Source organism: Brassica napus, chromosome C9 (assembly GCF_020379485.1).
Source record: "Brassica napus cultivar Da-Ae chromosome C9, Da-Ae, whole genome shotgun sequence".
NCBI lineage: Eukaryota > Viridiplantae > Streptophyta > Magnoliopsida > Brassicales > Brassicaceae > Brassica > Brassica napus.
Window position 1 is genome coordinate 50957211 of NC_063452.1, and position 16566 is coordinate 50973776.

General features: G+C 34.0%; 2 protein-coding genes and 1 pseudogene across 5 annotated transcripts; 1 reads left to right on the forward strand and 2 right to left on the reverse strand.

The window, feature by feature from the left end:
• Positions 1 to 1523: 1523 nt before the first annotated feature.
• Positions 1524 to 4025, reverse strand: LOC106366652 (UDP-galactose/UDP-glucose transporter 5B). Of its 4 annotated transcripts, XM_048768986.1 has the most exons (12): positions 3838 to 4019; positions 3586 to 3732; positions 3371 to 3484; positions 3196 to 3288; positions 3042 to 3107; positions 2866 to 2964; positions 2671 to 2750; positions 2369 to 2570; positions 2097 to 2183; positions 1944 to 2012; positions 1690 to 1826; positions 1524 to 1566 (listed from the first exon to the last, which is right to left on the reverse strand). In XM_048768986.1, the coding sequence occupies exons 2-11, from the start codon at positions 3694 to 3696 to the stop codon at positions 1716 to 1718; spliced, it is 1032 nt and encodes a 343-aa protein (XP_048624943.1). In that variant the 5' UTR covers positions 3697 to 3732; positions 3838 to 4019; the 3' UTR covers positions 1524 to 1566; positions 1690 to 1715. The 4 variants fall into 4 exon arrangements, with proteins under 4 accessions (XP_048624943.1, XP_013661762.1, XP_013661759.1 ...); XM_013806308.3 differs by having other exon boundaries at positions 1524 to 1826; positions 3586 to 3729; positions 3838 to 4025; XM_013806305.3 differs by having other exon boundaries at positions 1524 to 1826.
• Positions 4026 to 4784: 759 nt separating this feature from the next.
• Positions 4785 to 4894, forward strand: LOC125593755 (annotated as a pseudogene).
• On the reverse strand, positions 4792 to 5980 carry BNAC09G35090D. Its single transcript, XM_013803943.3, has 2 exons — positions 5827 to 5980; positions 4792 to 5737 (listed from the first exon to the last, which is right to left on the reverse strand). Exons 1-2 carry the CDS (start codon positions 5863 to 5865, stop codon positions 5057 to 5059), a joined length of 720 nt encoding a protein of 239 aa, XP_013659397.1. The 5' UTR covers positions 5866 to 5980; the 3' UTR covers positions 4792 to 5056.
• Between the last annotated feature and the right edge of the window lie 10586 nt (positions 5981 to 16566).

Here is a 16566-nt window from a genome sequence, read left to right on the forward strand (position 1 = left end):
ATATTCCAATGATTAAAGTTTTAAATCATTGCTAACGTTAGCAAAATTGTAGAATGTTGGCCCTGTAACCATGACCTGAAAACACAGTGATCTGTTGTTGTTAAATTTTGATCTTGCACCCATTCTAAATATTGTAAAATTCCTCGCTTACACTAAGATTCACATTTATAAAAAAAACCGAGGCAGTCTGATCCCGATGTGGTTAAACGTCCTATACTACCATACTGGAATTGAAATTAAATTGAATCTTCATCTCCAGAGATTTAAAATAATCGCTAGTAAAACCCGTAGTTCGGATGAAGGAAATTATAGTGTAGAATCTCGAACAAAATATATTGTTTACTACTTTGCATATAACCCCAACAAGAGTTTAACCAATTGATCTAAGTTTCATTTAAATAAATAAAAAATCCTCTAGATAACTTGATAATTCTATCAGCCTTAGGCCAATGCTTGAGTCTTTGACCAGCTTGTGGTCAAGGGTGGCTCTGCATTCAGGTCTTTTATATATGTAGGTAAAACCGTCCTTATATGCGCACCGTTTTGACTTTTGATAGCGATGAGTTGAACGAAACTACGAACCACGCAAAATGTTGCTTCCTTTCGTTAATATTTCTTTTTTGTAGATTCTTTAATATTATTTGGATATCTGAAGACCAAAAATATACATAACCTTAATTGTATGTTCAACGAATATGGATTGTTTTCGAATATATGATCTTTTACAAGGTGTGAATCATGGACCTCTCGTTTTCACGTCGTCTTATGTTTACGAATTAATAACTTCACCATCAGAAAACGTCTTCGGTCTTTTTTTTTACATGTTTTTTTTAGAAATTCCCAGCTTTATTTTCACAAAAATAAACATCATTAAAGAAAATTACCAAAATAAATTTTATTTAAAGGTAAATATGAATTTATACCCAAAGATTAACTCATCTGAACTTAGTGTTTAGAGCTAAGGGGTGAAGTTTTGGGAATAGAGTTTCAAATTTTAAAAAATAAAAAATTAAAATTAAAATTTTCAAAACAAAAAAATGCTATTTTGATCATTTTATTTTTTAAATGCTATTTTTGTAACAAAAACTAAAAAAATCTATTTGAGAAAATTGCCCTTGTTTTTTTGTTTCATTTTCGGCTATGGTCAAATAAGATAATAGTACCAATATTCGATTTGCACTTGCACACATTCTATTATTACTTTCAGTTTCTGAAAAATAAAAATAGACAGTTAAGTAAGCATCTCTGATTACCGTATACAACGAAATTGTCGAAGAAATTATCTCAACTACCTCTTTGTTTGAAGTACTCAAGTGTGTGTAGAAATTAAGAAGGGATCAACGCACAAGACTGATACTCCTCTGGCGTCATGACGTCGCCTTTAAAAAACATGTAAAGGAATACCTTATTATAATGTCTAGCTGTTTACTAGATCAATTCTTCTCCTTTTTTCTCTGAATCATTCTTCTGATGATGACCATGCAGGTGGTACATATTGTTGGTTGTTAGTTGTTACTGCTGTATTTAGAACTTAACTCTCTTGAAGAATATTAAAACGTCCAAAAGCTATAAAATATAAATACAAAATACGTAAACTTATAATTTTTAAAATTGCATATATAATATCCAACAAAATTAAATAAACAAAACATGAAAAATACATGAATTCCCTAACGACTAGTTACTTACTTCTAGCTGGCTGTGAAGGTTCCATCTCAAGAGCCCTCAGCCTTTTCGTATTGGGGAAGTTCTGGAGGTGGCGGTTGGCTTTGTGATTTTTTGTTGTTCAGTAAGTTTTTCGCATATAAAGATCCGAAAACGATGACCTGCATCCAAATGAACTTGGTTAGTCAAATAATCATAAGCATAGTAGTGCCTAAGTTTTTAGTGGAGCTAAAGGTACAAGTTCCAAAGAAAAAATGTAAAGAGGATGGAGGATATACCGATCCAATACATTGCTCCCAGCTAAGCGGATGAGAGAACCAAATGCATGAGAGCATGATGCTTGCAAGCTTTATTAAGACGAGTAATTCATGTTAGAAACGGATTGTGTTAGGCATTGAGTTGGATTGAGAACAGGTATGTATTTTTTTTACCTGTCTTGTTGTCATGATAGCAGCGAATGTTAGAGCACCAAATGTCCTAATGGTGTAAGAAATGAAGAACTGGCTCGCTGTTGCAACCTGCACATTTAGTCTCTTGTAAGTTCAGTGGGGAATAAAAGAACAAGAAAAGAAGATAATATCACGAGTTGTTGTAAGCATGGATTTGTTAGTAGAAACTAAACTCAAACTCTGTTTCATAAATTATACTTGCCATCTTGACATTGTAATGACTATGTAGAAGAATAGAGGAAACTGAAACTTACAGTGGAAAGCAGAGCGATGTCAAGTAGACAATCTCTATGCCGAGAAACAAAATCTACAGCTAGTAGTAAGTGGCCTTGCAATATAAGTCCAGTGAAACTCAAAACACAGGAACAAAGTGTTGTGTAGAATATTTGGTTATGTATCTCCATATTATATCCTTTAAAGAGTTTGTCTTGGAATGTGCTTGTAAAGCCATCGAACCTGTGAGATAGCCCATTACCAAATACACAATCATAATTCAAAATCTCAGTCTAATCAATAAGCAGTGAAACGAGTAACATATATAAGTGGATATACATACCCAAGATAACCAGCCATAAGGGAAACACCCCAAACAGTATTTTCCCTTCCCTTATTGTACGGACTTATATCTTCTCCTGCCTACAGCTCAGATTTTACATTAGAAAAAAAAAAGCATCAGTTTGATTGGGGGTACTCTTAACAAACCGAAGCAATTGAAAAAGATTTGAGTAATGCATATAGAGCAGATATATACCGGAAAGAGAATAAAGACAGAGCAGCCGAGAGTCACCAGAAAAGCCACTAAATAGTCAAACCCTTTGTATTTTTTCTGCATGATGAGAGTTCCCCATACCTGTACAGAGCAGAGATATAAGAAGGGTGATGCTAAACCCAAAAGCCTCTACTGGAAAAAATAATGTTACAAGTTACCATGACTGGTATCATTTTGGCACATTTAGCTAGAGTTTGGACTGGGAAGCTCACATACTTGAGAGCCTGGAGGAATTTTACATATGGTATAAGCAATAATGCATTAAAATGTAGAGATAGAAATAGTTATAAAAGTAAACATACTAAATCCTACCTCATATTGGCATGTAGTGGTTAAAATGTTAGTGACTGAAATAAGGCAATATTTATAAACCGGAGCTACAGGATCCAAAACTTTCTTGCTTGCCTGTAAAATGAAAAAAAGCCAATATTTCAAACTCAGTTCATGAATCATTTAACACAAGGTGGGTTCTACGCTGGTAAGTTACCAGTAAAGCAGCAGCAGAGACAGCTGAAGTAGTGAGGCGATTGCAGAAAACAAGAAACAAAGAGTACTTAAAGAACTCTTTGTTCAACCCATAAGGAACTCTCATTATCTTCTCCTACAACACATTTACAAAGACCCACAAAGAAAGTTCTAACCTTTAATTAGATTTCCATAGAACAGAAACAGCATGTATCATGACAAAGACAAGAAACAGACCTGAAGAAGACCATAGATGACAAGAGTAAACATAATGCCCGAAACCGCGAATACACCTTTCCATAATTTGTTCTCCTCCTTCACTCCGTTTACTGTCTCCGCCTCCGCCATGTCCCCCTCCACCACCTCTCAGTAACTTCGTTTCTTCTTCCTCAAGAACATAAAAGCGAGCTCACATTAACCAAAAGGAATCTCATAAGGATGAACAGATATAATAGAACCGCTGATCTGGGGAAATCGGAGAATAAATACCTCTATGGCTCACAGATTAGCCGGAGTAAATTCTCCGGCGACTCTCCGACTCGATCCGATTTTGCTCCACCGTCTTTTTTTTGTGTGTTAAAGTTCAGTTCTTGAGGTTTTCTATGGATCCGCCACGTCAGCACTCGAAAATACGCATGTCTGAAATAATAATGAGTCAAAAGTCACAGAGACCTTCCCAGCGAACAAGAGGGTTTACATTTAAAGGAATATAAAGAAATGCCACTCACTCGGTAAAAACAGTACGATGATTTTGTTTCTGTTACATGCTTGGACATTGTCTGCCTTTTGTTTTTCTGAATTTGCATACTTGGGTACGGGAAAACACACCCGTAAACGATTTTAAAGCAGACGAGAAGCAAGCTAATCGATGGATCGATCATACGAGAGTGTGTATGGTGTTTCTTTTCAAGCCCTTATCCTCTGTTTTACATCCACTAGATGGATTATGCTCCATTAATTCAAAGGTTTTAATCGATATTTTCGGCTCATAACGGTATGACTGTGGAAACCAATTGGACTTAGCCATGGATCTAATCGAGAAGAGAGGGAAGACGCGTGGTCGTGTTTGTATCTTCGTGGCTACGAAAGGAAGATGCATCGGTCTTGGTCAAAATCGAGCTTACAACTTGCAGGACGAAGGACACGACACTGTTCAAAAGTGGTTTAATCAATTTGGAGGGTTAGTTATCTAATTAGAACCATGTCAGAATGATTTTTTGTTCAACTTCACTGATTTCGTAGTCATCGATTTAAAAGGAAGAAACACAAACAATTTATGTTTAAAACCCAATATCATTTACAGGCCCACGAAGAGTTTTAAAGAAGTAGCGCTTTTTTGTCTTTGGTTTAAGAGTCCCACATCGGGTAACTGGGAGAAGTTAGCAACAGAAGTAGCAATATAAATAAAGGTCTCCTTCAGTCTAAATAAACTACGCAGCCATGTGGTGAGCATAAAGCTAACTATTCTTTCGCCTTTTACTAAAGAATACCGTGTGCTCTACATGCTAAGTGGCAAAAGAAAAATAGTACTAATTTTAATTAGGAAGAAACCGTGCTTGGTATCCGAGAACAAATTTATCCTTACATTACCAAGTCTTACATATAACCGAGCCGGTCGAACCAGAGATAGAATCATAAAGAAAGGACAAAATAATCACCAAACTTACAATACTGCTGCTCTGATAAATCTCGTTAAATAATCAGTTCGCTACTCTAATCTCTGCCTCTTCCCGGTTAACACCGTTTGATCGATAACCGAACTTGAACTCAACCCGAATCTCATAACCGAATCATAACACATCAGTGAATCACATCGTCCTGACGCGCCGCTACTAGTGACATCATCGCACCCTTTAAACGAGACAGTAGGAGGTAATTCAAAACGCTGCGATTGCGTTTGAGGCGGTGGGTTTACCCATTTCGGAAGTGGCCTCGCCACGAGAAGCGTTTGAAGAAGCGGTCCAGCTTCCACCACCGCTTTTAAAAGCTTTCCCGTTTCCGGAAAAGCCTTCCCTATCACTAGAACGTCTAGAGGATCGTGGGGCTGGTGATGATTATGAGCCATTGGATCTTCGAGGACCATCAACGGCTGAGGATGATGAATGGCCAGGAGGCTGGAGAGTTCCGAGGAAGAAGGGGGAGAAGAAGATCCGTCACCAGAGAAGCTGTTCGATTCAGTGGTGGTTCTTGAATTAGTGTTTTGGGTTTGGATGAGAAACTGAGATAGTTGCTCTCTAGCTTCATCTCGTTCTTGTTGAGTGGATTTGAGTAGAGTGAGTAGCTGATTGACTTCTTCTCTATGTGTTCTTGATTCCTCATTGGCTTCCATTTTCAATGTTTCTAGCTCGAACAGAGTATTATGCAGATTCTGGCTTATTTCATCGATGCTCTGCATCACAAGAATTGTAAACAAGAATATATATTTAGAATAATGTTCAAAGGAAATCAACGAACCCCAACATGCACATGTGATGATACCTCTTGATGAAGCCATATAGAAGAATAAAAGTCATCCATTGATGAGTAAACTGTGTTTTGGACTAAGAATGATCCCTTTGATTGGTTTCTTCTTTAACACATATATATATATATATATATATATATATATATATATAGTATATACATATAGAGTCATAAACGTAATCAATGCAAATATCAGTGCATTGCTTGGTTTTAACTTTTTATAGACCCATGTGAGACAAAGGAAAAATGATACAAGCAAATAAAAACTGGATTGTTGAACTTTGATTTATCCGCATACTTGTTGGAAAATGTTTGATTTAATTATATCAAGAAACATAACCTAGTTCTTTTCAACATATTTAAAAGCTCTGAAGACTATAGCTATTATTTTTCACGTTTGATAATTGCATATACTATAGGTACTATATAGAATTATTCAGGGGGAATTGCAAACAGTATACAGTCTATATTTTAACTATCGATGTTGTAGAATTCTTAACACGGATTTCACCCCAATGATAGAATCTAGGTTATGGAGCCCTCAACGATATACGGTGAATGTTCTCACGGTTGAAGACTCTTTCCACTTGTTATCAAACTTGCCTAAGTTTGTATCTCTGTGTTTTCGACCGTTTGTGTTAGAAACTTTTATTATAATCGCACATCCGCTATTGCTTTTATCTTTGTAACCGGTTAGGAGTATTAATGAAATTGTTGTGTTACAAGAAAAAAAAATTATATCAAGAAACATAAACTAGTTTGTTTAACGTATTTAAAAGCACTGAAGACTATAGCTATTATTTTTCCCGTATGATAATTGCATATACTATACGTACTATATAGAATTATTCAGGGGGCATTGCAGACACTATACTGTCTATTTTAACTATCGATGTAGAATTCTTAACACATACTAATAAGAAATACTTAAATGTTGTTCTCATAACTTTTAGTTGTATTAGAAACAGGCATTAGTAATTAGTAGGAATATAGATGATAGTATATATATTTTTTCATGTAAAACGAAGCATTAAGCCAGTTTATAAAACAATTCTGTCAATCATTATAGTACTATATGTCTATATGAGACGTAAAATCGAGATAAAGAAAACTATCGTCAAAGAAGACTCACAGTATAAGACGTCTATTATCATTTATGTTCCGTGTGACTCGAGCTTAGATCAAAAGTATTATCATGTACAGTAAAATCTCTGTAAATTAATAATTGTAAATTAATAATGTTGGGACTTTGAAATTTTATTAAGTTATCCATTTTTTATTATTTGATGAGCATTGATAAAAAATAACATTGGCTTCATGTGTTTATTACATGTGTGTCATTTCCTAGGTGTCATCACCACATGCACTTTCACTTCATTTTTTTAAAAGCCCTTTCTCAACTAGAATAATTACTTTTATCAAAAAAAAACTAGAATAATTACAAACAAATGCCACTGGTCATTACATTATACTATAAGATTTTCGATCAACATTACACTCGGATTTAAAAAAAAACGGGGATTTAACTAAGGCAACACATATTATTACCATTCAAAGAGAGACTTTATTGTTTGTTCGAAAACTTAGAAGTGGTTCATTTAAATAAGGCAATAAAATATATGTGTGTTTTAAGTCATTTACGCTTGAGTAAATAATTGATTCTTTAAACTTCGTACAACTAAGTTCTTTACGGTTTGAATTGGTTATTTTAGCTTGATATGCCGATTTGTAATAAAATATCATAACATGTATTGCTGTTCATATCTAATCTTGCAACAAGTAAACCATGTTTATCATAATGTTTTGAAAAACTAATATGAGCTTCAAATAGTTTTATGATCTTTTAGATTCAAGTCATCGAAAATCCTTTTTTTATTCCCAAAACTTAATGCTTCAAATTTAAAAGGAAACACAATTGAATTAATCACGGGATCGAATATATTATAGAAAAAAATGAGAATGTTAATGTATTCAAGGAAACAAAATCCGAAGAATTGAAATACTTACCTTAATCGATCGGAGAATATTTGTGAAATAAAGTTTGCGTGACCAGAACTTGTATAGTATCACATGGTTTGATCCTTTTTTTTTACAGTAACGTCGTCATTAAGTGTGTCGCTTATGGTGCACTTGCTCATGTTTTCAATGATTTATGGAATTCTATAGATGCAGACATAGTATTATGTGTTTTACAGTGTTGGCAAATTAATTGGGGACAAGGTAATCTATTGTATTTATTGTATATAATAAATCTTTTGGAGCTGATATTATATGTATATCTTGCTAATATTTTTCATCTTTCATAATAAGGCCGACTTAAGAAGGTTACTAACATTGATGGGTTTTCCAAAATTGTCTTCGACCCCACTGGTGTTCCAGAAATTGATGCTTTACGATTGATGTAATACATGCATTCACATATTTTGTTAAATAATGTTTTTAATTTCTCAAGATGATCTTTTAGTTATTGCTCATAATATGATTGCAAACGAAGACTTCTGAAGATATTATTGACAGCAGTTATTTTGTCTCTATTTTTCATTTTCTTTTGTTTTCTGATACATTGTTTCTTTTATATTTTATTAGACTATTGCTTATGTTTCATTTAATCTTATATTTATAATTTACTTTTATGCAAACAAATATACAATTTAATTTTAAAGTCCATCGCATATAAATTTATATTGACATACTAAATTTTTTAGCTATAACCCGTACTTTCTTACATATATTTTTCTTACTATGACTTTAACTTTTATTATGTCTACATATTAAAAGTTATAATACTTTTAAATCTACTCGCCCCGCGCAGGGCGCAGGTTATCACCTAGTAGAGATATTAATTTACAAAAGTTTCTTTATGTAGATTTCTTATTTTAAGATATATTTATTCTAAAATAAGAAAAATATTTGATTTTAATGTATAGACATTAATTGTTATTTTTTGAAATTTTACATTTATATTAATTTCATTATATTATTTGGTGTAAATAATATATATTCCATAGAACTTAAATGTGGTTTTAAATATAGTATTACTAAATCTCATCAAAAATATATTAAGTGTTAAAAAATATAAAGATAATTTCATTGTGAATATAAAACAAACAATATAATAATAGGTTTGTACTTATATAAAATATGTGTACATATAAATTATTAATTTATAACTTTAATAGGACCATATATTTACATATAATTTTCTAAAAAAAATATTATCTTATTATTTTATTGATTTGTGTCAAATTTTGAACCGGTCCAAGTTAGGACCGACTAAATTTATTAATTTATAGAGATTATTAATTTATCGAGTATTAATTTACACAGGTTCTACGTAATATATTGAACTGACTTATTGCACATTCCTAAGCACACATATATTATTCATTTAATTACCCAATAATTGTACTGCAGAGGATTCTCGTGCACAAACTTACAAAAATATATGCAAAATCAGACAAGTCCAGTTTAGGTTGCAGTGTTTTTACTTGACGTAAAAACCACCTCTCATCGGCGACAAGGAAGAACCCTAAGACCAAATCCCTTTCTCCGGTCCGGCCGTTGCCGGAGCCGGAGGTCTCCTCTCCGGCCGTTGCCGGAGCCGGAGGTCTCCTCTCCGGCCGTTGCCGGAGCCGGAGGTCTCCTCTCCGGCCGTTGCCGGAGCCGGAGGTCTCCTCTCCGGCCGTTGCCGGAGCCGGAGGTCTCCTCTTTCCCTTATTCTCCTTTCCCCTTTGCTCTTTTCCTCCCTGTTCTCTTCTAGATCGACATACTTGCAGTTCTGGATTTGTTTGAGACTTAACCGGAGATGCGATTAGTCTTGACGGCTCTTGGTTTCTGACTTCTCTGGAGCAGCGGTGAGATCGGTGAGGCTATGGGTGAGGAGAGAGTCGGCTTTTAGATTTGAGGGAAGAACCATATCTTGTTTTTCATTTTCAGATCTACGGTGACTCCCTCACGGCGATGGCGCGTGGACCGGTAAGACGTCTCCTCCACTTTAGTTCTCTTTCCTGACGCGGTGGCGGTGAGATTCTCCGAGAAAAGGATTGAATTTGATTGAGAAGCGTTAGATGTGAGAACTCGTTACTTTGGAGGAGTGTTTTAATCGTGGTGGATAGTGTTGTCTCCTCCGGTTCTCAGAGACTCACCACAAAGACTCACGCTGTTGGAGTCGATAGTCAGAGGAGTGAGCTTTGCTGGTGGTCGTGGTGAAGCTCAGCATCCCAGCACTGGCGACAATTCCATTTCAGTCCGGTGAGTAGAGCATTACCGCTGGAAACTTCGGTTAGTGGTCTCGTTGTTATCGCTAAGGCTCGCTCTTTCTAGTCGGACTTGTATGGTCTGTTTTGTGTATGGGGTTTGTGATAATGTTCGCTGATGCCTTGTGCTCAGTTCAAAATGGGTTTTGCGTGGAATCTGTGGATACATGGTGTGCACCTTTTGCATTCGTATTGCATGACCAATGGGTTGGCTTGGATTGGAAATCTTTGGCTAGTGAGTGTTGTTGTTGGTTCTCTTTTGATTAGAGTGTTGGGGTCTGGCAGCCGTTATGATAATTTCAGTTGCACAATTCTCTTTCAGTTGGCGATTCTGTGATTTCTCCTTGATGTGATCTGTTCTCGAATGCATTTGTTATGAGAATGAATCGACGAGGCTTGTTTGTGTGAAGGTGTTTGGGAGGCTTCTATCTAGGTGTTAAGTGACGTCAGAGAGTGCGTTCAAACCGTATCCGAAAGTTAATTGGATCGTGAAGCGGTCTTGCTTGTCGGGTTGTGAAGTCTTGGTTATTGGTTACTAGTGGGATCGTATCGTTCGGCAGGCTATAGGCGGCAGCGATAGATCTGAGTTGAGAAGACTGAGAGTCTTCGGGTTTTAAAGCGGATGGAATCGTCGGTTGGCCGAGGGCAGCTTCGATTTGTCCAGATCACTGCGATTGCTATATTGGGAGGGAGGTCATGTGCACTGAAATGTTATAGGTTTGTCGGTAGATGTTTTCGTTTGTGGTATTCGAGGTTTGGGTGATAGGTTTTTACCCGTAGTTGTTTTGAGTCTGTAAGCTGCTCCGTTGTGGGTTCAAGCTGCCCCGTTGTGGGTTCAAGTTGTCTTTCCTTTGAGCTTTAATTTCTAGGGAGTTCATGATATCTGCGAGCTTTTATAACAAACTTGAAGTATTTCATCATGAATGAATATTTTTCAGACGGAAAAAAGAAAGGTCGCAGTTTTTTTTCTTTGTAATATATGCATTTTTGGTTTGCATGCAAACTTAATTAAAATCTTGTACGAGATTGGCTTGTGGACTGCCCAAGAACTATATTTGATATGTACTGCCGCATACATATTTTTTTTTTCTTTTTCCTACGATAAATGTAAATCTATACTTATTATATATAGTTAGTCCTTACATTAAGCTAGTTTATGCAGAGGCCCGTCCTAGCCATAAGGCAGGTAAAGCTGTTGCTTTAGGCCACATTTATATTTAACATTTTTAGGGCCACAAAATCTTAACATTTTTAATGTGTGTAATGAACATAAGTGGCCGTTTTATATTTTCTTTACTAGGTGATAACCCGCGCCCAGCGCAGAATTATGGATTAAAGAGATTATAACTTTAAAACTACACTTCTTAATTTATCGGTGTAATTTTAATATATTTGAATTAAAAAAACTGTGAAAGTAAGCAAAGACTTATATAAATTTATTATGAGTTTAAGATAAAACAAAACATAAGCAATAGAATTATTGTCTTCATAATATAAATTATGAATATAAAATAAGAAAAACATAGACAATAAAACAATAAAATACTAAAGAAACAAATTATAAAAAAGAAATTAAAATCATAATTTTGAGAAGGAGACGGTGGTGAGGACTTTGTTTTGAGAAAGAGATGGCCTAGTATTTATATATGCAATGCGCTGGTCTAGGGTATGTTTGCATAACTAATCGTCCTCATAATTTTCGAAATTCAAATTAATATTAAATTTTGAGGACTTACCTTATTCCCTGATCGTCGAATCACATGGAATATTAAAGGAAACAAAGAGTTAATATGGTCAACTAAATTAAATTTTAAATCAATCAACTTTGATCAAAAATACGTATTTTTATATCTTTTATTTTAGGAAAGCTTGTATATATATTGCTACCACTTTAAAAATATGAAATAGGACGGTATTGAGCCTATATGGCAATTCTGCGAATTTGATTCCTAGATTGGAGTTCTATAACCAGAATGAATTAAATTCAAAGACGTATATTGTGGCTAATATTAATGGCATGATTATGCTATTATGATAGTAATTATTGTGATGAGTGATTGTCAAAGTACATATATGCCTATGGCTGGCGGATGTTTTGTAATTTCCTGTTCGGGCAATATTTATATTAATGAGTTATTGTCAATCAATATTTATGCCAATTACTGGCATCTTTTTTTAATATATATTTATTAATATATTCATCCGTTAGATTTCGTTTTGATATATATGTATCATGCGTGAGTATATCTTATGTGATTATATGATATAATATATAGTAACCGGTTTTGACATAGTGTAATAAAAAGTATTCACGAAAGTAACATTAAAATAAATGTTCTTTACGTATTCTCAGAAAACGTTCTTGTTCGAACCGGTTGTAAATAACATCTTCGTTTAGATCGCCAATTACCAATTAGTATGATTAAAACATTATGTTAAGCTCTACTATTTATATCAACACAGAGCGTAGGTTTTTACTCTCCACGCCAAATTCAATCGAAGAAACCAATATTAATGCTCCTCCTTTAATACCATATATACCACTTACCTAATTTTGTTATTGCGTGATGCGTTTTCGTGAAATAGGTATTATAAGATCTGTGATGGTCACGCCAAAAATATATCAGAAATATTCTCCTATCGATTACGGTAAGTATTTCGATTCTTTGAATTTTGTTTCCTTTTATACGTTAACAATATTATTGTGTTTCCTTAATATTTGACCAATTAAGCGTAGGTTATAATTTGGAATATCGAGTTTGCATCGAGTATATTGAAATTCAATTGTGTTTCCTTTTTATTTTGACCAAATAACCAAAATATATCTGATATCCGTAACGTATAATTTTTTTTTTCAACGTTGACCAAAATGTTGCCTTTTACAAAATAGTTAATATTGCATTATAATTAACATTGACAAAAATGTTCATAAAACGTTCGATTATAATACATGTTCCTAAAATAAGCATAAAATTGTTCATAAAATTATTCCTGTTTCTTTAGTTGCATTATAAAGAAATTTGATATTAGTTTAAAAATGTTCATAAAATGTTGCATAAAAATGTTCATAAAATGTTGACTCGGTTTCAAAAAGGTTCATAAAATGTTGCATTATAATACGATTTGATATTAGTTTAAAAATGTTCATAAAATGTTGCATTATAATTAACGTAAACAAAAATGTTCATAAAACGATTTGATAGATGTCAAACTTATTTTGTTGCCTTTTACAAAAGAGTTAATATTCTGCCTGTCATAAATTTCTGTTTTTTTTTTCAAATCGGATTGTAATCATATAATATAATGTATATGACCAATGACATTTGGTTGTAATTATTCTAGTTCACAAATGGTTTTTTAAAAAAGTTAGTGAGAGTGCATGAGGGTGATGACACATAGGAAATGACACTCATGTAATAAACACATGAGGCGAAAATTTATTTCTATGAATGTTCCTTCTTTAATAAAAAAGGGATTATAAGACGTAATATTTAGTCATTTTCCTTTTTCTCATACTTTCTTGGTGTCTTCTTTCAATAGAATCTCATTGGATATAATTGATACTAAAGAATATTTAGTCATTTTCCTTTTTCTCATACTTTCCTAGTGTCTTTTTGTATAACTAATAATCATGTATATATATTTTATTTTAACTATCATTTATTGTCATCTAACTTATCATAGTTAAAAACAGTCATATTTTATATTTCAAACACATATAGTAATGCATTTTTCTTATATTTTTATGATTTTCTTGATTCTTTATATAATTGTAAAATAGCTTAACAAAAATCCAGGTTAAAATTTACTGCAACCACAACTAAACTGTTATATTTGTTTGATTTAAAAGATAACAGAAATTTAGTTTCTTATACTTGGTTTTATTCCTATATAAAATAAAAATATAGTAATGATAAACAAAATTCAAAATTTTTGAAAATAAATTAAAGGCCACAATTTTTTTTTATTTTGGTTTAGGCGACTGGATATTCCGGGCCGGCACTGCTTATGTAGATTGTTAACTCTACTAAATTGTTATGCAAATATTCTTTACGCACATAATACTCAAAACCACTATTATACAAAAGCATTCTTATACAACCTAGTCCCTTACATTAGCTAGCTTATGTAGATTGTTAACTCTACTAAATTGTTATGCAAATATTCTTTACGCACATAATACTCAAAACCACTATTATACAAAAGCATTCTTATACAACTTAATCCCTTACATTAGCTAGCTTATGTAGATTGTGTACTCTACTACATTGTTATGCAAATATTCTTCTCACATAATACTCAAAACCACTATTATACAAACACATTCTTATCGAGCTTCGTGGTATGAATGTCCATATTTTATAAGGATTTCGATGTTTGTTCCACTTCAATTTTTTAAAATTTATAATTGTTTAGCTCCACTTCAAATATTATTATAAATTTTATAAACGGCTCACGGCACACTTCAAATAAAGCATATATACATAAAGCTCGACTCTTGTTATAAATAATATATTTCTTAAAGCAAGTTTCTGATTCTTTTTTTAACACTGAAAGATTATATTGATTCCATATTACATCAAGATCATACACAAGGAAACATATCATAGCCGGCGAGTTTATCAAAATCCCCGGAATCTAAAGCCAGAGAAAATACAGGATTTTCTTGGAAACTAAAGCCGGCGGACCAAACAGAATCCCTGGAAACCACAAAAACAACAAGAAAAAACAAAAAAAAACAGATCTAAATCATATTAACAAGACACCCTAGCAAGTAATTTGACTGAGATTTGAGAGAGATAAGACAGATAACATCTTCAGGCGAACTTTATTCTGGTTAATGCCACACATGAACTCATTATATTGCTTCTTAAACAGAAGAAGCCACGAGTCAAGAGATGATGTGAACAAACCGAGGAAGACGAAGGACCACCTTCTGTTTTTTACCATTCGTCGACCTACGCCAAGATGCTTAGAGGGCCGAAGCCTCTACTCCTTGAGAAGAAGCCAGATCGAAGAACCCTAGCCAAAAGGCCAAAGATGAAGAACACAACCACATGAACAAACCCATTGCAAGCAAAACAAGGAGTAGCACATTCTCAGATCGCAGCAAACTACCACCAGAAGCAAACACGTAGCGAACATCCCAGATCAAAGTTGGTTCAGAGCGGGAGACAAAAGCGAACTTTTGAAGCAGCTACAGATCCAACATGCAAAGAGAGAGATCAACGAAACTGAATCGCCATCGAACATGCAAGACGCCGACTGATCCAAAACCGTTAGAAACTTTGCCACCAAAATAAGATCTGGGAATCAAGATGAAGATCTGATTTTGTAGACTCATGAAGTTTTGAAACACAATACAAAAGAGACAGAAGAAAACAAAACCCGACCGACGACGTGGCTATGAGAGCCCACAATCGTCGGCCGGAAAAACGGAGATCAGATCGGAAAAAGTTGTTATGTGCAAGTTTCTGATTCATTAATTGTAAAAAAAAGTTAGTAGTTCAAAAGAATATCTAAAAGGGATTGGGCTAGTGGTACTTAATGGATAACTCCAGGTGAATCCGCAGTTCGATTTCCGTTGGCCATCAGAAAATTTACAAATGTTGGCATCGCTGGGTCCACAAATTAATGGTTAATTTCGGTCGCTGGACATGTGATTAATTAAAAACAAAAAAATCTTACCATATACACTAGTATTCGACACAAAAAGACCTGAGATTGAGAAACATGTGATGAGCTTAACCAACAAGTGAAAAAAGTCAATATACATCTATATAAATTTAGATAAGTGAACAACCCATCACATATAAAAAACCCATCAAATAAACTAGATTAGTGATTATTATAATTTTGTGAGCTATATGAATTATTTTCTTGCTATATCTTTGTAGTTGGCTAGCCAATGAACCTTATGGAACTCGTGATTTTGGCATTTTCTTGGACGGCACATGGAAACATGTAGAAGTCACATATAGACAGTGCTCATCTTTCATGACTTGGAACGTAAATTGAAAACTATTTTACACGTGTCTTGAATGATTTCGTCTAAAAGTCGACTTGGCGATACTAAATGCTGTGCTACCAGATCCAACTAAATTGAATTTATCTTCAAATGATTGTCACAAAATATGTAATTTCGACTCTTCCAAGGATGATTTCGTTCCGTTTTTAGAATGGCCGTGTGGGCCACATCAGTTGGCACAATTTGATTTCTATCTCAACTATCTTTGCTGTCAGATGGTTCAGCTCCAACCATATTTTCTTGACTATTAGAGTTATTTCAGCTTCTCCCTTCAAATTTCTATTTAGTTTCTTTCTTTTTGCAAAATTTAAAGTATGAACACTTTTTCAATATTAATTGCGAACACATACCTTAAGGTGCACGAGTACTTGTCTGGCAGTCAAAGCTGCAGGTTGCAGCAGAGGAAAGCATGTCGTTCCATCAAATTTTAAATACAGTATAAGGAAAATACTAATTGGTTACCAAAACGAA

Coding starts and splice junctions, on each gene's coding strand:
- LOC106366652 (XM_013806308.3), bottom strand. CDS start 3,696: ATGGCGGAGGCGGAGACAGTAAACGGAGTGAAGGAGGAGAACAAATTA. Junction 3,108..3,195: donor CCACTACATGCCAATATGAG/GTAGGATTTAGT, acceptor AAATTCCTCCAG/GCTCTCAAGTATGTGAGCTT. Junction 1,827..1,943: donor GGGAGCAATGTATTGGATCG/GTATATCCTCCA, acceptor ATTTGGATGCAG/GTCATCGTTTTCGGATCTTT.
- BNAC09G35090D (XM_013803943.3), bottom strand. CDS start 5,865: ATGGATGACTTTTATTCTTCTATATGGCTTCATCAAGAG. Junction 5,738..5,826: donor CTATATGGCTTCATCAAGAG/GTATCATCACAT, acceptor CTTGTGATGCAG/AGCATCGATGAAATAAGCCA.